Source organism: Heptranchias perlo, chromosome 3 (assembly GCF_035084215.1).
Source record: "Heptranchias perlo isolate sHepPer1 chromosome 3, sHepPer1.hap1, whole genome shotgun sequence".
NCBI classification, from domain to species: domain Eukaryota; kingdom Metazoa; phylum Chordata; class Chondrichthyes; order Hexanchiformes; family Hexanchidae; genus Heptranchias; species Heptranchias perlo.
The window spans coordinates 10,865,276-10,890,035 of record NC_090327.1 but is presented as its reverse complement, the minus strand read 5'-3'; the positions used below and the strand labels follow the sequence as shown (position 1 = coordinate 10,890,035).

General features: G+C 46.9%; 1 protein-coding gene across 1 annotated transcript in view; it reads right to left on the bottom strand.

Moving 5' to 3' along the window:
* The window catches only part of LOC137310160 (dermatan-sulfate epimerase-like protein), a 53,745-nt gene extending 45,815 nt beyond the window's left edge, over positions 1 to 7,930 (bottom strand). The window contains exon 1 of the mRNA XM_067978133.1: positions 6,447 to 7,930. Within this exon, the coding sequence (XP_067834234.1) occupies positions 6,447 to 7,453 (1,007 nt within the window). The 5' untranslated portion in view covers positions 7,454 to 7,930. The remainder of the gene's footprint in view (positions 1 to 6,446) is intronic.
* Positions 7,931 to 24,760: the final 16,830 nt, after the last annotated feature.

Genomic DNA, 24,760 nt, shown 5'->3' with positions numbered 1-24,760 from the left:
CTCCCATTATTCTGCGTTAAATTTCGTCTGCCATGTGTCCGCCCATGCCACTAGCCTGTCTATATCCTCTTGAAGTCTGTCACTATCCTCCTCACTGTTCACTACCCTTCCAAGTTTTGCGTCATCTGCAAATTTTGAAATTGTGCCCTGTACAAGTCATTAATATGTATCAAGAAAAGCAGTGGTCCCGGCACCGACCCCTGGGGAACACCACTGTACACCTCCCTCCAGTCCGAAAAGCAACTGTTCACCACTACTCTCTGTTTCCTGTTACTTAGCCAATTTCGTATCCATGCTGCTACTGCCCTTTTATTCCACGGGCTTCAATTTTGATGACAAGCCTATTAAGCTGCACTTTATCAAACACCTTTGGAAAGTCCATATACACATCAACTGCATTGCCCTCATCTACCCTCTCTGTTACCTCATCAAAAAACTCTATCAAAACTCTACTGCAGACAAGTACACAGTAAACAGGTAGTAAGAGGAGTGGTAGGACCGACTAGGGACCATAAATGAGAGCTACTCATGGAGGCAGAGGGGATGGCCGAGGTACTAAATGAGTACTTTGCATCTATCTTTACCAAGGAAGAAGATGCTGCCAAAGTCACAGTAAAGGAAGATATAGTTGAAATACTGGATGGGCTAAATTTGATAAAAAAGAGGTACTCGAAAGGCTAGCTGTATTAAAGTCGATAAGTCACCCGGTCCGGATGGGATGCATCCTAGGTTGCTGAGGGAAGTAAGGGTGGAAATTGCGGAGGTACTGGCCATAATCTTCCAAACATCCATAGATACGGGGGTGGTGCCAGAGGACTGGAGAATTGCAAATGTTACACCCTTGTTCAAAAAAGGGTGTAAGGATAAACCCAGCAACTATAGGCCAGTCAATTTAACCTCAGTGGTGGGGAAACTTTTAGAAACGATAATCCAGGACAGAATTAACAGTCACTTGGACGAGTGTGGATTGATTAGGGAAAGCCAGCATGGATTTGTTAAAGCAAATCGTGTTTAACTAACCTGATATAGAGTTTTTTGATGAGGTAACAGAGAGGGTAGATGAGGGCAATGCAGTTGATGTGGTGTATATGGACTTTCAAATGGCGTTTGATAAAGTGCCATATGGTATGCTTAGCATCAAGATTGCGGCCCATGGAACAAATGTAGCAACATTGATACAGAATTAGCTAAGTGACAGGAAACAGAGAGTAGTGGTAAATGGTTGTTTTTCAGACTGGAGGGAGGTGTACAGTGGTGTTCCCCAGGGGTCGGTGCTGGGACCACTGCTTTTCTTGATATATATTAATGACGTGGACTTGGGGTGTACAGGGCAAAATTTCAAAATTTGCAGATGTCACAAAACTTGGAAGGGTAGTAAACAGTGAGGAGGATAGTGATAGACTTCAAGAGGTTATAGACAAGCTGGTGACATGGGCGGACACATGGCAGATGAAATTTAACGCAGAAAAATGCAAGTGATACATTTCAGTAGGAAGAACGAGGAGAGGCAATATAAACTAGAGGGCACAACTTTAAAAAGGGTACATTAACAGAGGGATCAGGGGGTATATGTGCACAAATCATTGAAGGTGGCAGGGCAGGTTGAGAAAGCAGTTAAAAAAGCATACGGGATCCAGGGCTTTATAAATAGGGGCACAGAATACAAAAGTGTGGAAGTCATGATGAACCTTTATAAAACAATGGTTCGGCCACAGCTGGAGTATTGTGTCCAGTTCTAGGCACTGCACTTTAGGAAAGATGTGAAGGCCTTAGAGAGGGTGCAGAAGAGATTTACCAGAATGATTCCAGGGATGAGCGACATTAGTTACGTGGATAGACTGGAGAAGCTGGGATTGTTCTCCTTGGAACAGAGATGGTTGAGAGGAGATTTGATAGAGGTATTCAAAATCATGAAGGGTCTAAACAGAGTAGATAGAGAGAAACTGTTCCCATTGGCAGAAGGGTCAAGAACCAGAGGACATAGATTTAAGGTGATTGGCAAAAGAACCAAAGGCGACATGAGGAAAAACTTTTTTACTCAGCGAGTGGTTAGGATCTGGAATGCACTGCCCGAGGGGGTAGTGGAGGCAGATTCAATCATGGCCTTCAAAAGCGAACTGGATAAGTACTTGAAAGGAAAATGTTTGCAGGGTTATGGGGTTAGGACAGGGGAGAGGGACTAGCTGGATTGCTCTTGCATAGAGCCGGCGTGGACTTGATAGGCCGAATGGCCACCTTCCGTGCTTTCTATGATTCTAAGTTAGTTAAACACGATTTGCCTTTTACAAATCCGTGCTGGCTTTCCCTAATCAATCCACACTTGTCCAAGTGACTGCTAATCCTGTCCCGTTTTATCGTTTCTAAAAGTTTCCCCACCACTGAAGTTAAACTGACTGGCCTATAGTTGCTGGGTTTATCCTTACACCCTTTTTTGAACAAGGGTGTAACATTTGCAATTCTCCAGTCCATTGGCACCACCTCCATATCTAAGGATGATTGGAAGATTATGGCCAGCCCCTCTGCAATTTCCACCCTTACTTCCCTCAGCAACTTAGGATGCATCCCATCTGGACCGGGTGACTTATCTACTTTAAGTACAGCCAGCCTTTCAAGTATCTCCCCTTTATCATTTTTTAGCCCATCCAGTATCTTGCTTACATCTTCCTTTACCGAGACTCTGGCAACATCTTCTTCCTTGGTAAAGACAGATGCAAAGTTCTCATTTAGTACCTCAGCCATGCCCTCTGCCTCCATGAGTAGATCTCTTTTTTGGTCCCTAATCGGCCCCACCCCTCCTCTTACTACCCATTTACTGTTTACATGCCAATAGAAGACTTTTGGATTCCCTTTTATGTTGGCCGCCAGTCTATTCTCATATATTATCTCTTTGCCCCTTCACTTCCTTTTTCACTTCCCCTCTGAACTTTCTATATTCAGCTTGGTTCTCACTTGTGTTATCAACCTGACATCTGTCATATGCCCCTTTATTCTGCTCCATCTTACTCTCTATCTCCTTTGTCATCCAGGGAGCTCTGGCTTTAGTTGCCCTACCTTTCTCTCTTGTGGGTATGTGCCTAGACTGTACCCAAACTATCTCCTCCTTAAAGGCTGCCTATTGTTCGATTACAGTTTTGCCTGCCAATCTTTGATTCCAAGTTACCCAGACCAGATCTGTTCTCATCCCAGTGAAATTGGCCCCGCTTTAAATGGGTATTTTTACTTTAGAGTGGTCCATGTCCTTTTCCATAGCTATTCTAAACCTTATGATACGATGATCGCTGTTCCCTAAATGCTCCCCCACTGACACTTGCTCCACTTGGCCCGCCTCATTCCCCAGAACCAAATCCAGTAACGCCTCCTTCCTCGTTGGGCTGGAAACGTACTGGTCAAGAAAGTTCTCCTGAGCACATTTCAAAAATTCCTCCCCCTCTTTGCCCCTTATTATTATCCCAGTTTATATTAGGATAGTTGAATTCCCCCATTATCACTATTCTATGGCTTTTGCAACTCTCTGTAATTTCCCTGCAAATTAGCTCCTCTATATCCTTCCCACCAGTTGGTGGCCTATAGAATACACCCAGTTGTGTAATGGCACCTCTATTGTTTCTTAACTCTAACCAAATAGATTCTGTCCTTGACCCCGACAAGACAACCACTCCAGCACTGCAATATTCTCATTAATCAATACTGCCACCTCCCTCCTTTCTTTCCTTCCCTATCTTTCCTCAACACCTTGTATCCAGGAATATTTATCTGCCCTTTTTTGAGCCAGGTCTCTGTTATCGCCACGACATCATATTCCCAATTAGAGATAAAAACGGACATTTGAGATGAAAAATGGACACTGGATATACACAGCAGGTTCACAAGCATCTGAAAATGGCATTCTGACATCCCTGTGCCTCACCACTTCAACTCCTCCCCTTCAACTCCCACTCTCACCTTTGTCTTCAGCCTCGTACTCTGTTCTAATCGAGCTGATTCTCCCTTGGCATCCTGCTTTTATTCCTGACTTGGGTAACTTCAGGCATCAGCAATCTTCCCATTTTCCTGCCAATTTCTTCCATCCCCCTTCCACTTCGTTCTTTTCTATTTTGGAACTGCTTTTTAAAAATCTTTCTGATGCTTTTCCACTGCTGGACAGAGACAATCGTTGTATACTTTATTTATCTCCTTTCAACTTTTTTTTCCCTTAAAAAACACTGTTCACTGCTTATTAAACCCAATAACAGTTTTTTTTGGAGGTGAAGTTTTGCTGGCAATACCAATCGCAGATTGGTAACTGCAGTGTCTATTTGCAGGCAGCAATATGGCTCAGTGGGTAGCATTCTCGACTCCGAGTCAATAAAGTTGTGGGTTCAAGTTCTACTCCAGGAAACTTAAGCATAAAATCTTAGGCTGACGCTCCAGTGCAGTACTGAGGGAGTGTTGCACTGTCGAAGGTGCCAACTTTCGGATGAGTCCTTAAAACCGAGGCCCCATCTGCCCTCTCAGGTGGATGTAAAAGATCCCATGGCACTATTTCAAAGAAGAGCAGGAGAGTTCTCCCTGATGTCCTGGCCAATATTTAGCCTGTAACCAACATTACTAAAACAGATGATCTGGTCATTATCTCATTGCTGTTTGTGGGATCTCGCTGTGCGCAAATTGGCTGCTGTGTTTCCTACATTACAACAGTGACTACACTTCAAAAGCACTTCACTGGCTGTGAAGTGCTTTGGGATGTCCTGAGATTGTGAAAGACGCTACATAAATGCAAGTCTTTCTTTTTATACGGTGGGCAGTCAGATCCAGGAGAGTTCTGAGCTAACATACACGAGCGCAGCTCTGCTCCTGACAATTGCATTTTAAAAGCTTTGAGAAGGAGAGCATCCATGCTTAAAAAAACCTTTAACTTAAGATTTTGGAAAGTGTCCAGAAGCTCCTATATACCCCTTAAGCACTTTATAAATCCAGTTTGACACTGCACTAGTGCTACTTTCAATGTGGTGTCAAACTGTCACCTCCAGATGTCTCAGACTCTCCCCCTTCAGAATCGATTTGGGTCTTACTCAAGTTATACTTTGAAAATCAGTTCACAACAATACAAAAACTGCAATATAAACTTGTCCTTTGTGCTAGTAGTCAGTACACACTGATAGGGAGCAGTGCATGGGGAGGGAGGGGGTTGAGAGGACGGGGGACTATCAGAAATATGAAGTGAACAGGAAGGGGAAATATTATAAGTATGGAGTGATAGGGAGCAGATGAAAAGCCAAATGAAGCAGCGAAAGTGAGATGGACGAGAGAACGACAGAGAAAATTAAAACCCTAATTCTAACCTAATGCAACCAGCGGGAACAGGCCTCAATCGGGTCAGTTGTCCATTTTATACCCCAACCCTATTGAGTTCAATGGAGCCAAAAATCGAGTGGGGTGTAAATCCAGCCTGAATGTGATCGGTTCTCTTAGGGTGTGATGGGTTAAATTTGGTGCCTTAGTGGGGGCTAGAACGAAATGTGGAGAGGGAGATGGACAAGGAGATAGAAACAGAAAGATACAGGAATAAACTGGACTAGAGAAGCCCACTGCAGTCCTTCTGACCATTCGCAGTGCTTATTCCACATATCATATACTACAGTGCTTCTTAGACCTCTCTATCAAGTTTTATTCAGGTACTTTTACAATTCTCTCTTGAATTTGCCGATATAGTGAGCCCTAATAAACCTGCTTGAATAAACCGAGTTGAATTAGACTGTAGAATTTCGATGCACATTCCTTCATTCCAGTCCTGCTCCCAAACACTCAGTCACACCCTGCTACCTCAATTCATACAAATGCACAAAACTGACGGGCAGGAAAAGACCAGCTGGACCATCAACCCTGCCCCACACCATGATGGCCGGAACATCATAGCTAAACCCGTCTTCCCTCCCCCCACCCACCCACCCAGCCATGTAATCCCCTGGGAGAGGCACAAAACCCAGAGCCAATAAAGGGGGAAAAAATACTCTGGAAAATTCCTCTCCCACTCCCCCTCAGGCGATCCAAACCAAACCCAAACCCAAACCAGGAGATCACATGGACCAAGTGTTATCTATACATCCTCCCAGTGCACTGCATTTAAACCCAATGAAGTTTAATGATTTTGACACAATCGCCGAGTCAACAATCGTGGTACCTGATGTGCGCCCAGCAAACATTACAAAAGGGTGTCAATTAATCACGAAATCTCAGGCCTCCCTTGTTTGTCGCTGCAACCTGCTCAATTTTCCTTTTGAAAACTTTTGGTTCCAGCAAGAGTAATATTGGTCCCGGACGAATTGGAAACACAGTATGAATAGCCGGATCTGAAATTAAACAAGGCTGCGGGTAGAAAGGACATTTCACAATAACAATAAAAACAATTGCGGGGCAAGTGTGTGTGTGTGTGTGGAGGGAGGGAGGGAGTGGTTATTATTACAAACCTGTCCAAGAAAACTAGCTGGCTCTCTGGCCCATAGAACCAGTTGTAGTTGGAGTCGGCGATGCCCACGCTCCTCTGGAAGCCGGGCAGCAGGGTGGCATAGTAGAACCAGAAGTGCTGTTTCAACCAAGGGCTACCCGTGTGGTTGAGGTGGAAATGCCTTAGCGCCAGGAAGACGTACTGGGTGATGGATTTGGAAGTGTAGCTGCCGTAAGCCACCCCTTCGTCCAAAGAACCGTCGACGACGTGGTTGAGCAGGAAGATGGTCTTCTCCATCACGTCGATGGCTATCTGCTTACAGAGCAGGGCGCTCTGGGGCTGGTGAGGGGCCAGCACCAGAGCGCCCATCAGCAGAGCCAAGGTGTTGGTGGTCTGGTGGTTGTGGAGGAAGTGCTTGCCCCAGGCTCTGTACTTGGAGAACTCGTAGAGCTCCTTGGTGACGGTCTGGATCTTCTCCAGGTAAGCCTTCCTCCTGGCCGGGTCCAGGAACGGGTAGAGGAAGTCGAAGGCGGTCACGAAGCCGGTGAGGGAGTGAGCCACCGGCACCTCGTCGTTGGGAGCCAGCCGGACCTGCCAGTGGGGGTAGGCGGCCATCCTGTCCAGGTAGTCCAAGGCGAAGTCCGAAGCCGCCCGATCTTCTGGGAAGAGGAGGCAGTAGAGGGCCAGCACTCCCAGGTTGTTGCCGTAGACCTCGTTCCACTTGGCGGAGAAGCTCTGGTGGTCGGCGGGGGGCAGGTAGAGGTTGGCTTTGGCCAACATGGTCCTCACGGCGTTCTTGATAGCCCGGGTGATGGGGGTGTGGGTGCTGTGGGACTTCTGCCGGAGGCTCCTCACCTCCCGGGAGTCGAAGTAGAGAAGCGGGTGAGGCTGGTGGTCATCGACCCGCCGCTCCTCCGAGAACCCGCTCCTCTCCCAGTAAATATTATTATTATTGTTATTATTATTAGTATCGCCGAGTCCTTGAGAGGCGCAAGCAAAGAGCAAAAAATGTGTCAACATCAACGCCATGTTACATTTTAAGTAAGATCAGCAGAGTTCGCCTTTACCATGGACCACATTGGACGTCCGATCGATAGAGGAGGGGAACATAAGAGAGAGTTAAGTCCCGTCTCCGGTAGATTAAGTGAGACCAGCACGGTTCTTCTCTCCAGTGGACCACATTGGATATCCGATCGATCGACAGAGGCAGGGGAGAGGCACATAAGAGAGAGTTAAGTCGCGGATCCGGTAGACGCTGCCAGGTTACCAACTAGGGCTGAAGCCGACTTGTGAGCGGATCTAAAGGCGGGTGAGGCTCGGGGAGCTGGATCTGCCGGGTCCCGAGCCCCGGGCACACAAAGTTTAGTGGGAGAGCTTCATACCTCGTCCCCATCGCCCGGTGTCTCTGTCTCTCCTCCTCTCTCACTCTCTCCTCCTCCTCGTCTCTCACTCTTCCCCTCCTCACTCTCACCTCCTCTCCCTCTCCCAGTATCTCCCCTCCTCCTCTGTCTCTTCCCTCCTCTTTCCCTGTCTCTCCTCCTCCACCACTCTGTCTCCCCCCCTCCTCCTACTCTCTCGATTCTCCCCTCCTCTCTCTCGGTCTCCTCTCACTCTCTCGGGCCCCCCTCCCTTCCCTCTCGGTCCCCCGTCCCCTCTCTCTCGGTCCCCCCTCCTCTCTGACTCTGTCTGTCTCTCCCCTCTCTCTCTCTGTCCCCCCTCCCCTCTCTCTCCCCTCTTTCCCTGTCCCCCTCCCCTCTCTGTCTTTCCTCTCTCTGTCTCTCCCCTCTCTCTCTGTTCCCCCTCCCCTCTTTCTCCCCTCTTTCCCTGTCCCCCTCCCCTCTCTCAGTCTCTCCTCTCTCTCGGTCCCCCCTCTCCTCTCTCTCGGTCCCACCTCCTCTCACTCTGTCTCTCCCCTCTCTCTCTGTCCCCCCTCCCCTCTCTCTCCCCCTCCTCGCCCCTCTCTCTCTGTCCCCCTCCTCGCCCCTCTCTCGGTCTCTCCCCTCTCTCGGTCCCACCTCCTCTCTCACTGTCTCTCCCCTCTCTCTCTCCCCTCTCTCTCTGTCTCCCCCTCCTCTCTCACTCTCTCTGTTCCCCTCCTCTCCCCTCTCTCTCCCCTCTCTCGGTCCCACCTCCCCTCTCTCTGTCTCTCCCCTCTCTCTCTGTCTTCCCCTCCTCTCTCACTCCCTCTGTTCCCCTCCTCTCCCCTCTCTCTCGGTCTCTCCCCTCTCTCGGTCCCACCTCCCCTCTCTCTCTGTCTCCCCCTCCTCTCTCACTCTCTCTCTGTCTCCCCCTCCTCTCTCACTCTCTCTGTTCCCCTCCTCTCCCCTCTCTCTCCCCTCTCTCGGTCCCACCTCCCCTCTCTCTGTCTCTCCCCTCTCTCTCTGTCTCTCCCCTCCTCTCTCACTCCCTCCTCTCCCCTCTCTCTCGGTCTCTCCCCTCTCTCGGTCCCACCTCCCCTCTCTCTCTGTCTCCCCCTCCTCTCTCACTCTCTCTGTTCCTCCTCTCCCTCTCTCTGGTTGATCAGCTCTAGTTCCTGCCCATCGGACCAGGCGAGTTGCTTGTTTTTTCTCTCTCTCTCTCTCCCTCGATACACAAGTGGGAGTCCTCCTCCTCGGTGATGCGCAAGATAAGTAATTGAGAGAGAGGGGGGTCTTATCTCCAGATCAGACCGGCTTTCGCGACCCGCCTCCCTCCCCTCGCTTCCAGACACACACACACGCCGCAGAAAACCAATGGGGAAGCCGCGTTTCAAAGATCTCAACTTCTCCAACTTCCGTCCAAACTTTAAAAAAAATATATATCAAAATAGAGGCTCGATCCCCCGGCGGCTCCTCGGTCTGTTTGGGGCACCTCGGATAGTCTGGGGCTTCTCCTCGGGCAGTCTGGGGTCATCTTCCCCGGCCACAGACCCAACCCAGCTCTTTACTGTCTGTCTCTGATCTACCAGCCCTCTCCCTCCTTCTCCCTCTCTCTCTCTCCCTCCTTCTCCCTCTCTCTCTCCCTCCTTCCTTCTCTCTCCCTCTCCCTCCCCCTCTCTCTCCCTCCTTCTCCCTCTCTCTCCCTCCTTCTCCCTCTCTCTCTCTCCCTCCTTCCTTCTCTCTCCCTCTCCCTCCCCCTCTCTCTCCCTCCTTCTCCCTCTCTCTCCCTCCTTCTCTCTCTCCCTCTCTCTCCCTCCTTCTCCCTCTCTCTCCTTCTCCCTCTCTCTCTCCCGTTGTTCCGGCAGGAACCGAGTCTCCCTCACACATACTTCACACACAAACTTCAACATCTGCTACTTTCTGCAGACTGTTTGAGGTTTAAACCCTACTTTTTTTTAAAAAAACAATATATTTTTTTTAAATTCTCAATTTCTTCGCCCTGATATTGTATTTTTTAAAAAAAAAATCTGCAATAGTGTGAATTCAGAAAATCCAAATGATTCATTCGAACAGTTTAACCGGGTTTTTAACTTGCACGGTCCGATTGGAGAGAGCAGTCAGGATAAGGCGAGAGAGGGCGCTGTAAATGTATCTCAACCTGTCACCAGTAGCTCGGTACAATGCTCAAAGCTGGAAGGCTCCTTTCCCTGCCTTTTAGAATGCAATTCGCTCAAAGTCCACGGTCCGTCTCTCTGCTTGAATGCAATTGCCTCTTTGATCCCTGTAGATCTTTTAAAAAATAAAACTGTTCTGTTGCAATCACGACTGTGCTCGCCAACCCATTCCCACTGTCTCTGGTATAAGAAGAATCCTGTTCTTTCATATCTATGAAGGTCAGGCCATGGAAAGCAGTGCCCCCCCACCCCCCACCCCCCCTGTAAAATAGCAAGAACGTGCGTTATCAGGCAAAATTTGACATCGAGCCACATAAGGAGATATTCGGAAGAGGTGACCAAAAGCTTGGTCAAAGAGGCAGGTTTCAAGGAGCATCCTAAAGGAGAGAAAGGTGAAGAGTTTTCGGGAGGGAATTCTAGGGAGTAGGACCTGGACAGCCGAAGGCGGTGGAGCGATGAAAAATCGGGGAAGCGCAAGAGGCCAGAATTGAGGGAGCGCAGAGGGTTGTAGCGGCTGGCGGAGGTTACAGAGATAGGGAGGGGCGAGGCCACGGAGGGATTCGAACACAAGGACGACAGCTGCTGGTGATGTATTTTTGTTTTCAACGGTAAGGTAAACAAGTTGCATTCTGTTTTTCCCACACAAAATAGCTCCATTAAAAATAAGGGAAACTCGTCAGATCTGTTCGATTGTGCCCGTAGTGGGCATAGCCTTAAGCACTTGATAGGGTTTGTACTCTGAAGAGCCCTACAGCTTTGCGTCCCGTCCATGTACTTTCTTTTGCAGGTTTACTCTGAGAAAATTGGTAAGTGTTGTCATGAGTATAAGTAACCCTCGGGGAATAACGTATTCAATTATTCATCAAGTGTTCGTCTGTAGATGTGAATTGTATATTTTTTTTGGGTGGGAGGGAGGGCATGCTAATAAGTCAGTAATGAATCATTCAGCAGTTTTGCTGGAAAAAGGCACAAGGGAGAACTCGAATGATTGTTTGCATTAGTTCCAGGTCTTGTACTCCAGCATAGAATCTGCTGGATCATTCATTATACCCATTAGCACATGATTCAGAATGAGCCACCTTAACATCATCCTTTAAAGTAAATGTTTTTTATCCTGCTGCCTTTCTGTGTGACAGTTTGGAGTTTAGAGTCTGTCCTTACAATACTATTTAAGCATTCTGTTTAAAAATAACAGTACTTACACCAGACTGTAGTGTCTTCCTATACCCCTTAAAGCGTATAGAAAAGATAAAAAGAAAGACTTCTTAGTATCATAGAATCATAGAAAGTTACGGCACAGAAGGAGGCCATTCGGCCCATCATGTCCGTGCCGGCCGAGAAAGAGCTATCCAGTTTAATCCCACTTTCCAGCACTTGGCCCATAGCCCTGTAGGTTACAGCACTTCAAGTGCACATCCAAGTACTTTTTAAATGAGTTGAGGGTTTCTGCCTCTACCACCCTTTCAGGCAGTGAGTTTCAGACCCCCACCACCCTCTGGGTGAAAACATTTCTCCTCAGCTCCCCCCTAATCCTTCTACCAATTACTTTAAATCTATGCCCCCCGGTCACTGACCCCTCTGCAAAGTGAAATAGGCCCTCCCTATCCACTCTATCTAGTCCCATCATAATTTTATACACCTCAATTAAATCTCCCCTCAGCCTCCTTTGTTCCAAAGAAAACAGCCCCAGCATATCCAATTTTTTCTCACAGCTAAAATTGCACATATATAGTGTCTTTCACGATCTCAGGACATCCCAAAGCAATTTACAGCCAATGAAGTACTTTTGGAGTGGAATCACTGTTGTAATGTAGGAAACGCAGCAGCCAATTTGCGCACAGCAAGGTCCCACAAACAGTAATGTGATAATGACCAGATAATCTGTTTTCAGGTGTTGGTTGAGGGATAAATATTGGCCAGAATACCAGGGAAAAATCCTCTGCTTTTCTTCAAAATAGTGCCATGGGATCTTTTACTTCCACCTGAGAGGGCAGACGGGGCCTCGGTTTAGCGTCTCATCCAAAAGACGGCACCTCTGACAGTGCAGCATTCCCTCAGTACTGCGCTGGAGTGTCAGCCTGGATTTTGTGTTCAAGTCCCTGCAGTATGATTTGAACCCACAACTTTCCTGACTCAGAGGCTGAGCCAAGGTTGACATGTTAATATGTTTAACATTCTCACACACTCAACAGCAAGAGGACATAGCCTCAAACTGAAAAGAGGGAGAGTGAAAGACTGTTTGGATTTAAGCACTTTACACATGGGGTGGTCAATGTGTGGAACGGACAGTGAAGAAGGCAGTGGGGGATTCATTATATCAGCAGATTCAAGAGACAGTTGGATAAGAACCTGAATAAAACATTGATAGAGAGGTATGAGGCATTGTGGAATACGATATGTGGCTAAGCACACTGGGACTGGCCAGAAGGACTGAAATGGTCTTTTCTAGTCCAGTTTATTTCTGTATCTTTCTGTTTCTATCTCTCTCTCCACATCTCTTTCTAGCTCCCACTTAAGCCCCAAATTTAACCTAACGCACCCGGCGATGGTGGAGCGATGAAAATCGGGGATGCGCAAGTGGCAAGAATTGGAGGAGCGCAGAGATCTCGGAGGGTTGTAGGGCTGGAGGAGGTTACAGAGATAGGGAGGGCCCAGGACACGGGGGGATTTGAAAACAAGGATGAAAATATTAAAATGGAGGCGTTGCCGGACCAGGAGCCAATGTTGGTCAGCAAGCACAGGGTGAACGGGACTTGGTGCGAGTTAGGAGACGGGCAACAGAGTTTTGGACGTGCTCAAGTTTACGGAGGATGGAAGGTGGGAGTCCGGCCAGGAGAGCATTGGAATAGTCGAGTCTGGAGGTAATGTTCCTATGGTGTCTCATTTCTCATTCCTTATGCCTCTTTCCCCTCATGTCTCCGAGATTCTTGCGTTCTTGATTCTGCTGCCATTTCCTATCCATCTTTCTGAGATACTGCTTGTTTGTGTATATGTCATGTGATAATATCTATAATTGGCATCCTAAAATCAATTTTGAACAAGGTATGATCTGTTTTTCAATTTATTTTTTAATCTGTATATCTTTACTTAACAAAAATGACTGGCGATCAGCCAAAGATAATTCCAGACTTTTGTTCAAGCATGTACTAGTGTGGTTACAGTCAATATTACAGTGTTTTTAATGCTGCATTGGAGAACTGAGATCTATGCACTTGTATTGTCATTTATCTTCTCCATTTCAGCATTAGAGTGTGCAGGAATTAGTGCATAGATTACATTTCTAAAATCATTATAACATTATCTGTTGAGCAATTTTCTTCCTGAATATGCTTCAGACATCTGAAAATGTTCGATTATTCATGTGGATATTGCTACCCTGCTGTGTGTACTGGTACCCCAGGCTCAGGTGGAAATGTGATTACCTTTCTTGTTTTTGTGACCTGCCTTGTATATATGAAAGGCCCCGATATTTACGGGGAGGCTGCGGGGGAGGCCGAAGGCTACCTCGAGGGGCCAGAGTGGGGAGCGGGGCAGCGGGGTGGCAGTGGGGAGCATCGCTGCTCCTCCCGGCCCACATGGAGTGCTGGAAAAGGCACTGACCTCGTGGGGACCGGCCGATCCCGCCTCCCTTTCACTGCCGGGTGTCCTGAGCCCTGGGAAAGCCGCTCAGCAACAGTGAGTTTTAAATCAGCCTCCTAATTGCACAGTGGGAGCCCGATTTAAATATGTTAATTGGGTGCCCACCTCTCCACGGCGGGACTCTCGGACGGCCTGATATCCGCCGCTGTAGAGAAGGTGGGTTCCGTTTTACCTCTTTAACCCCTCGACACTCTCCCGCCCATCGTGGTGGGGAGGGCATGACACCAAGGTCAAAATGTCACCACAACTTCTTTATCCCATGAACTGTTTTATTTTAAAGCATTTTGATGTAGGTTTAAGGAGTGTGTTTCAACGACAATATCGTTTGAAAAGAAAAATGCATTTTCTTCCTCGTCGCAATTCACATGTGGCTGACCTGTTAAAATGTCTGGCAGCTGATTGAGCTCATATGGAGATCACACTGTGATGGGAACACACTGCAACAGCTGAGTGACAATGGCTGAGGGATGCATAAGTGATCTGAGTAATGGTTCTCAGAATACTTCGAATAGCGTGTGCTCTTTTTATGGTCCCATCAACACCATTTTTGAATTCTTGAAGGCATAGTGTTAATGCAACCTTTTACCATGCTTTAAAGCTGACTCTCATCAGCCAGTGAGAGTGCAAAAATTCAACAATCTATCAACTGCTAAGGGTACTCCCTTCGGTTACAAATATATTAACAACATCTTGGGGTCATAATACTGCAGCTACATAATTATAGGATGTCAGAAATGTAATTTACAATGGAAAGAGCTTTTAACATTAAGAGCAGTGGAGGCCTCTAAATGTTACTGAGGTACTGTATTGAACTACTTGAAAAATTGAAAAGTAATTTGTCATGTTTAAAAAAAAATGTATCAAGAGAACTCCTTAAAACTGCTTAAAAGAAATCAGGGAAAGCCTGTCACTAACAGAATCATCATTGTTCTCTGATGTGAGTGATTATTATTGGTTACTGAGGTCCATTTTATTGGGATCACAAAGCCTCTTTTTAAATTTATTTGAGATTATGGGTTGATGATACATAAGTTTTATTGAGAAGGAAATGTTATCTCTGTTTCATTAGTATTTTATTTCGCTCATATATATTATCTTGTTAGCATCATTTCTCAGCAAATTTTTTGCATGTTTTATATATATATATATATACTCAAAATTGTTGGGAAAAATGGGATTAAACATTTCCTGAGAAATTATGCTAACAAGAGACTACAGGGTAGATAAGAGTCTGGGTCTGCTAGCAGTGTGCACCAAAATAGAGAGGCCAACGGCCGGCCCAAAATTAGGCCTCAGGCCTCATCAAATTATTCCAGGCGAGCCTGTCGTGCCTCCACAGGCAGCTCGCCCTTCTGCAGGATTAAAATTTGGGCCGCTTGCCTCAACGGCAGCAATAAGTTCCAGAAGTGAGTACACTTACTGCATTCCGTGGTGCACATCACCCACCCACCCACCCCCCAATTCATTCTGCACTGCCAACACTACTCCATCACATCACTCCTCAAATCCACTTAAGGCTCATCCTCAACTTACCTTCACTTCCTCAGCACTTCCTCACCTCTCTATTTATGACCCCACCACTAGTACTCACCCCAATCCTGATCCAATGTGATATCTCTATCTGATACTCACCCTCTGAGGCACCTCTTTCACGGTCAGCCTCACCCAAAGCAATGCATTCATCGGCTGACCACTTCACCATCACTCACTCACACGTCTGCACTTTCTCCCCTTCTAGGAGAAAGGGAGAAAATGCAGGCAAGAGGGTGAGGACTGGAGAGGGGGCCACAACAAATAGTGGTCCTCACAGAGGCGGAGCAGGAGGCCCTGGAGATCAGCCGCACCCTCGAGTGCCTGTCCGTCGGGGACACCGAGACTGGCACCCCACAAACGTCTGGTGACACAACTTTAACTTTCATCACACACAACATGAATTGATGTTATTAATGACTGGCATGTTGAACACCTCAGTATGCTCATCGCAACATGACATCTGTGACGATGCTTAATATTGCCTTCTATTCTCTTTCAGACCCTTCAATGACCGCAGTGACGTGAGAGGGCATTTCCTCAGAGGAGTTCCCGGCCTCTGAGGGTGCACCGTCACATCTTAGCGAGCCATCCACCAGCACAGATACTCACACCTCGGTGGGTCCTAGTTGTCAATTAGTTAGTTTGGCACCTGGAGAGTCACCACACACAAGTGAGCACGAGCAGACACTGGTGGCAGGGGCAGCTGTGGAGAGTCCGCGTCGGTGGGCGCACTCCTCTCCAGGCTCTGCTCAGATGGATACAGATGCTGAACCCCGAGGGGCCATCCTTTAAAAGGAGAATGATCGAGGGACAGCAGCACATTTGCGAGGTACTGGAACAGCTGCCACGTGCAGCCTCCACCGTAGCGCAGAGGATGGAGGAGGCTAACTCCTGCATTAGTGGAAGAGTGGCACAGGTACGGGAGGGAATCTCTGAGATAGTGTCACAGGGGTGTGAGGAACTGTCTGAGATAGTGTCGCACATAATTGCGGAAATGTCTGAGATAGTGTCGCAGGTAACTTCGGGAATGTCTGCGATGGAGAGAAGGCTAGCCTCCATTGAGCTTCAAGCACAGCTCACAAATGAGTCCATTCAAGCCCTGACAACGGCCGTTCGGACTACGGTGAATAACATTCTGCCGCCTTAAACAGGCAGACAGAAAATTTACAACTGGGCATCCAAAGCATCACACGTGTCCTCCAAACTGTTCTGCAGCAGGGTGGTAGGAATGATGTGGGCCTGGTACAGGGGAGGGATGATGGCGAAAGGGGATATGGAAGTAGGGACGCCACTCAAAGCGCTCCCATGTCTCACCCGTTGCCTCCCTCTCAACCAATACCGGTAATGCTGCCTCCTCTCCAGGTGGCCAAGTCAGCCCCTGCAGAGGTGCAGGTGGAGCAGTCTTTGGAGGGGCCCTCACGGACTCCAAAGCCAAGTGGGCGTAGGCCGAAAGCATCTAAGCAACCAGGACATGAACATGAGCAACCTGCCACTACCTCTTCTGTAGCCACAGGGGATGCACCACGTAGAAGTAGTAGGAAGAGAAAGGCTAAGGCTTTGTGATCATGAAGGGTTTGCACAAGGGTGTCGGACAGACTGTCATGTTTTTTATTTATATTTGGTTTTTGTTAAAGTCATATTAAATATTATCATTCTCACCACTACTGCCACATCTTGCCCATTCTTGACTGCCTTTTATGATAGCGCCCTTTCACGTGCTTCATCATGAACGGCGACACTTGATGCCACCCAGTGGGTCACTTTACAGTGGGAGTAGGTGTAATTTCAGGACTGTTTTGTGCAGGGGTGGGGAGGTAGCTGGTGTTGACGCTGGTCATTCCAGGCGGTGCGAGGACTGGGCTATTCTCACTTTGTGATCTTACGAGAACCATTCACATATCAGTGACTCGCTGGCCTCACGAGCAGCCAGGTGAGCCGCTGCTCTGCCCATGGGTTCATTGTCCTCCTCCTCCTCATGCTGCTGCTCCTCCTCAATGTTCATTGCAGATGTGGATGGTGGATGAGGGGATGAGGCCTCATTAACCAGTACCCCTCTCTGTTGTGCCGTGTTATGCACGACACAACACACTACTATAATGTGACCCACTCTCGCTGGTGCGTGTTGAAGCTCTCCCCCAGAACGATCGAGGCACCGAAATCGCATCTTCTGCAACCCTATTGTGTGTTCAGTTATAGACCTAGTGGTGATGTGGCTGTCGTTGTATCGATGCTGTTCCTCGCTGATGGGCTTCCTCAGAAGTGTCATGAGCCACGTATGCAGGGTGTATCCCTTGTCCCCGAGGAACCAGTCCTTAAGGCTGTTTGATGCGTGGAAGAGGCCCGGGATGTTGGATTCCCTCAGAATGAAGGAATCATGGTAGCTGCCAGGGAATCTGGAGCACACGTGAAGAAATCTTTTGCAGTGGTCACAAACTGAGCTGAACGTTGATGGAGTGATATCCCTTTCTGTTGATGAACAGTCCTGGCTCGTGTGGAGGTGCTCGGATTGCTATATGGGTGCAATCAATTACAGCCCGTAGGAAGCCAGCCACAGAGTGGAATCCCACTGCCCTCTCCGTCAGGCTGAGGCCATCCATGGGGAAATTGATGTGTTGCGACGCCCTGCGAAACAAGCTGGCGGTGAGCTGCCTTATGGGCAGAGGACGGAGAGACCCCGGCGATGTCACCGGTGACACCCTGGAATGATCCGGAGGCGAAAAAGTTGGGGGCAGTGGTCACTTTAACAGCGACGGGTAATGAGATGCTGCTCGGTCCAGCTGGGAGCATCTCGGCATGAAGGAGGCTGCAGATGTCTGCGACCACCTGGTGCCTCTGTATGCACTGCTCCTCAGAGAGGTCCAGGAAGCTGAGCCTCAGTCTGTAGACCCTCTGACGAGGGTGGTGCCTCCTGCAACGTCGGTCTCTCTGTTGTTCCCCTGTCTGCTCTTGTGCAGGTCCCTGTGGCGCAGCACTGTATTGTGGAGCTCCAAGTGGTGGAAGTGGACGCCGTGCCTGGCGAGGATGGTGATGTTGCTCGTCCTCGGATGTAGTGGTGAATGCAGCCATCGCGCCCCCGTCCTGATGGTAAATATGTGTAAACAGAAGAATTCTGAATGGAAACCAAGAATTCTCAGTCTAAACACAAAAATCTCCCAGCCAAAAGTTTGTCTGAGAGAACTGAGTGCCCTGCTGCAATAACTCACCTTTTATCCCCATCTGTCAAACAGGGATTTCAATGTCCCAATGGCTGCCGGCTGAAACCCGACTACTTTCCAATGCCGTGTTTCACACAGCACGGGAAACACGCTGAGGCAGCATTAAAATCGCTGGCCTTCATTGTTAATTGGCTTTATGGCCATTTCAAGTACTTTGAGTACTTGATTTAGTGGTTTAAATATCGTAAGCCGGCTTTAATTGCCGGCTGGACTTCCGGGTTCGGGAACGGCGCGCACACCCAGACGACTCCGGGTCATGCGTGCTCTTCGGCAGGTTGGAGCCGGGATTTCTGCTCACTCTTTGCCCCCCGCCCCCAACAGATTTCTTTTAAAATCGTTTCCCAATGCTTCAGTTCATGAGCTGGAAAATATCTTTAAGGTTCAACAACAGCTTTCATTTCTTAAACATAGAAAAATATCCAAAGGCGCTTCACAGAGATGTGAAGAAAATGAATGGCAAGGATAAACAGGAGAGATTTGGTCAAAGAGGTCGGCTCTAAGGAGGATTTAGAGGAGGAGTGGGAGGAGATGTGGGATTCAGAATCCCTTTAACAGAAGACATTTGAAGGAAAGGGTTAACTGTGCCCCTTTTAAACAAACATATTTGAAAACCTGCAATCACAGTAATGGAGTAAACTACGTTCTTGCAAATCCTGTTTTTCCCTCAATGGTGCTGATGGCGTTGGAGAAGTCTGAGTTTCGGGATCGATGACACTGTACTGTGGATAGATATCCAGATTATTAAATAAATAAACTAGATGGATAATATTGAGCTTAAAAGGTTGTCAGGCTTTCAAAACACGTGGGCTTTTGGGAACACAAGCTTTTCAACACAGCAGGGGGTAATGTAAGAGAAGGCAACAAGGGCATACGTCAAAGGCTTCGGATCGGGAAAGCAATGATTGGTGTGAAAAGGCACAGGCCTCTCATTCCTATCTGGTAATCTGTTCAAAGAACGAGGATTTATAGAACATCAAATAGTATTGCATCCAGGATATGATCAAATAGTATAAGGAATGGATTTGAAACCATTGAAGCAATTAAAATGGGAGATGTCAGGATCATTAAGAATGTCTGTGCATAGAAATGAGAGGGGCTATCTCTACATGAAAGGCCATAAACAGAGATAATAAAGGGGCCTTTTACATTTCCTGATTCGAGCACATGGTCTTTTCTACATCAAAGGGCCTCCAGTCACATGATCAAAGCCTAAACTGTCAATCATTGGGGTATGTTAATGATTGTGGCATAGCAACAGGGAGCGATTGGACAAAAAAGAATGGCACTCCCCAATCCTCCATCCTATTGGTAAAAACAATATGAAGGAAGTCTTCACCACACGGCAGTCACAAGGAACGCACACTGTAGTCGAACATCGCGTAGGAAGAAGAGGACCTCATGGACTGAAGAGCTGATCAACCTTCAGGCTCAATGAGCAAAATCCTTGGTTTAAGGTTGTATATATTACATGATTTGCCTGATGTGTGTATGAATCGTTAAGTCATTATATAATAACGTTGCGAATCATTAAGTGTATAACAGGATTTCATAGAGGAAAGTCACACATATGGTTTGATTTTGCTTCATGAATGCTCGTATGAATTATAACATAATTAAATAATTACTTTTGATTAACGAAACTACCGTGAGTGAGGGTGACTTTCTTTGCTTGACGATTCGTCCAGTTCCAAGAATCACAGGAAATAAGGAATACCCTAGAGAGGTGAAGTGGAGGGAATGAGGGAGGGATTCCAAGTAATGGGACGTAGACAGCTAAAAGCACAGCCACCAATTATGGGGCAAAGGGAGAGGGATCTACATAGTTGGCTGGAGTTAGAGGAATGAAGAGTACGGGAAAGAGGGGTTGTTAGACCGGAGGAGATTACAAAGCTAGAGAGGGGTGAGGCCATGGGAGGATTTAAACACAAGGATAAAATCGTTAAATATTGGAGGAAAATTAACCTGCGTCGGTCAGTGAGGATAATGGAGGGGGGGTGGGGGTGAGAGGTGAGGGGTGAGCAGCACTTGCTGTGGAATAAGATGCAGGCAGCAGAGTTTTAGATGAGTTCAATTTATAGAGGGTGAAGAACGGGAGACAAGAACAGCCAGGGTGGTGAACACTCCAGTTCAGCCTGAAACAGTGGGTGGGGAGGAGCGACATAGGGGATAGAGTTAGTGGTGAGGTTCTGAGATTTGTGGTGGGGGCCAAAACATATGGGGGTGATGGTGAAATTGGACCTTCTTGTGTTTGCTTTCCAGGTGGAAAACGGATGCAAAGATGTCCAATTTAGGGGGCCAACCTCCCGCGGTTTTCAGGGCCAAAATTACAGTACAACCTGCGTAGAATGAGTTAACTGCTTCTTCCCAGAGTCCAAAGGTGAAGCTACACAGGTGTATGAACTACCACTACTTTATTCAAACATCTAAATTAACCCATACTTCTATGTAATTCTAATTAACCGAGCTAGTATCTTCATACGGTTACACCTAGAGATTACAATAGGCCTTATATTAGCCTCTGGGGTAGAGGTAATTAAACTAACAGATTATAAATCATTACAGGCACAATTATAATTTAAGCATATTGCTGTATCTCAGCTGTAGCTGGGTTTCTTATATTACTTTATATCATAGCGATCCCAAGTTAGAATCATTGAATCTCACAGCAGAGTAGGAGGCCATTCGGCCCATCGTGCCAGTGCCAGCACTTTGAAAGAGCTATCCAATTAGTCCCACTTCCCCTGCTCTTTCCCCTTAGCCCTGCAAATTTTATCCTCTTCAATTATTTATCCAATTCCCTTTTGAAAGTTACCGTTGAACCTGCTTCCACCGCCCTTTCAGACAGATCAGAACAACTCGCTGCGTAAAACGAATTCTCCTCGTCTCCCCTCTGTTCAAGGTTGTCGGCGGATTAGCGAAGGTAGGTTTTACAGTTTGCTTTGAATGACGTTGATAACAGCATATGTTTGTGGGATATCCCACGGTGACACCTGGCCGTTGGGGCGTCTGGCTCCATAGTGGCAGCTGCTTGACTTGCCCTCAGGATGCCTCTGGTGAGTCACCATCTGTGGCTGTTGTTTGCTTCCTTCAATCGCCTTGTCATTCGGGCTCAGCTAATCTTGCACACGTGCATCTCTCTACATTGCTTTGCTGTGTATATGCTTCCTCGCTATACTCGGAGACCTGAGCAGTTAACCCAACAGGTTTTACTTCAGAACGGTTAAACACTGAAGGGCTTGGTTTTCCGTGGAAGTTTATGCTGTTTCTCCAGGGTTTCTACGGATCTTCCACCAAAGTTACGTCTGATGCTCGAGAGAACCCCAACGGAAATTTAACCCCTGAACATCTCTTAACCCTTACAATTACACCTCTTAAAACTCGGCGTAAGGAAGAGTTCGGTAAGCTCTTTGCTCCTTTATGATCGTTCCCCCCGCTTTCTGCCTTCCGTTCGCTGACTGCCTGATAATTGTTTGCCTTGTTTCTTGCTGAGTGCTGGTTCTTTGAGGAGCGGAGAGGGGTGGGTGGATGGCTAAGAATGGCTTTTTATATCTTAATTCTGACTGAAGCCAGCCTTTTTGAGCTTAAGCCATAGTGTCCGGTTAAGAAGAGGTAACTGGGCCATCTGAGTCCCTTCCAATGTGTCAATCAAATTTGATAGGTACATGTCAGAAATTATGAAGGTCAATATACATCTACATTTGATGAAAGCCAGAACTTTCAGGCAAGCCAGTGTTTACACCTCTGGGCCCCTTTCACAACCATTGACATGGAGCCATAAATTTGATTTTGAAGGCCTAGAAATTCAGGCTGTAACATCTAGAAAGAGATCAAAAATCTTCCAACACTATATGTGTGAGAGAAATAAAGACTTTCACGACCTCAGGATATCCTAAAGCATAGATAGCTTTTTGGCAACCAAAGGTATTAAGGGATATGGGCCAAAGGCAGGTATATGGAGTTAGATCACAGATCAGCCATGATCTTATCAAATGGCAGAGCAGGCACGAGGGACTGAATGGCCTACTCCTGTTCCTATGTTCCTATGTTCCTAAAGTGCTTTACAGCCAATGAAGTACTTTTCGAAGCGTTGTCACTATTGTAATGTAAGAAACACAGCAGTCAATTTGCTCACAGCAAGGTCCCACAAACAGCAATGAAACAGTGACCAGATAATCTGTTTTAGTGATGTTGGTTGAGGGATAAATATTGGCCAGGACACCATGGCGAATTCCATGCTCTTCTTTGAAATAATGCCGTGGGATCTTTTACGTCCACCAGAGAGGGCAGACAGGGCCTCGGTTTAACGTCTCATCCGAAAGACGGCACCTCTGACAGTGCAGCGTTCGCTCATGTTAAAATTGGATAGCCACGTGGTGATGGATAGAACACTAGAGCCTGGCCTTTAGTTGCTTCCAAGCCTTTATTCACAGAGATTCCCGTTGCGCACACACCACACCCTAGATAAACTGTCCTGTAAAAAGGATACAAGAGAGTCCCCAGTTGATACCCACCACCTGAATACAATTAACACTAATTGATACAAATCATACAATTAACACCTCAGTACTGCACTGGAGTGACAGCCTAGATTTTGTGCTCAGGTCCATGGAATGGGACTTGAACCCACGACTATTCTAACTCAGAGGTGAGAGTGCCACCACTGAGCCATAGCTGACACTTATTAAATACTAAGACTCGCTAACAAATTGCTTATTATTTGCAGTGTATGAGGAAAGAACATCAAAGTTAGTTCATTAGCAACTTAACCACCAGCTGTCTCAGACCACTCTTTCCTTTTATTTGCTTTACAACACAACATCGAAAATAATTTCTTTTTCCGAATCCTTTCTGCGTAAAAGCGGCCAATAGAAGCCAAACCGTGACAGTCTGCGTTCATTTATGTTTCACCTACACATAATTTCTCGCTCCTTCCACTCGTGAAATTTTTATTTGGAGCTGTATATAATTATGCAAATTACCCTTTGGAATTGATCGCTGCCAGCACATTACTATTCTGGTGAGAATTTTAGTCGTCCTTAACCATTTAGAACTGTCTTACATAAAAATCAATCCCGATAGTGTCTGACAAATTCATTAGAAATGTGAATGAAACCATCAACAGAATCCCATTAAAAGTGCGAGCAAAACATCATTAGAGCAGCAACAACAACGAAACCAACTTGGATTTATGTAGTTTACCTTTTAATGTAGAAAGATGTTCCAAGGCGTTTCACAGAGGCGTAATCAGACAAAAATGGATGCCGAGACACAGAAGATATTAGGAAGGGGTGACCAATGGCTTGGTCGATGAGGTGGGTTTTAAGGAAGGTCATAAAAGAAGGAGAGAGAGGTGGAGAGGCAGAGAGTTTAAGGAGGAATTCCAGAGCGTAGGGCCTAGACGGCTGAAGACACAGCCACCAGTGATGGAGCGAAGGGAGGAGGGATGCCCAAGAAGCCAAACACTTCACAAGTGCTTGACTGTGATGACTAAGGGAGATTCAAGGCAGAGGTAACAATGATCTTGAAGTGCAGCAAACTTCAGTGAACAATCTTGTGTTGCACACAATCAAAAGCATTTCTCAGTGAAGCAATGGTCCTTGTTATTCACTGCTTATTTGTCCCTTGTCCTTGCCTACAGACAAAACAGACAGTCTTTCCAAGGCATTTTGAAGCAATCCAGGATACTTCTTCGAACTTGGTCAAATTTAACTATAGTCCAGCATGCCTTCTGATTTCGGTCAAGTTCCCCAAATCCTTTGTTCCAGTGATGCTTCAATACAAACAGTCCATTCCTTGGTAGGTTATCGGTGCTGTTCAGACTTTTAAATCCACCATGTTAATCCAGGGTTTCAAGTCCATTCTGTTATCCATCTCACGGTTCCCAGGCAAGCTTCGCCCTGACAGTTCCCGCTCCAAAGGCCTTACTTAGTCCTTCTTAAGAGCAGGCACCAAAAAGTCCAAACCCTTTCAGCAGGATTGCGACCCCAAAGTCTCTTAAAAAGAGAAGTAAACCTTTGTTATTTTTGCTAGGCAATAAATCCATGACACTTGAAGTTTTAGAAGATACAAGCATAAAATTGCCCCAACTTTGTCAGGAGTTGCTGCCAAATTAGAATTGACACTCAGAGAAAGAAATCTGGTCTGAGAAATGGAAGTGATGTAGGGAGCGATGTGGGACACTAGCTGGATTGCTCTTGCACAGAGCCGGCGCGGACTTAGATGGGCCGAATGGCCTCCTTCCGTGCTGTAACCTTTCTATGTCTCTATGATTCTAGCGGACGTTGAAGTTCTGTTGAGGTTGGGGTTGAGATAGAATGGGGAAAGAGCTTCACTTCCGATCAAAGAATTTCTTTAGCGCCTTTCACACCTTCAGGATGTCCGAAAGCGCTTTACAGCCAATGAAGTATTTTTGAAGTG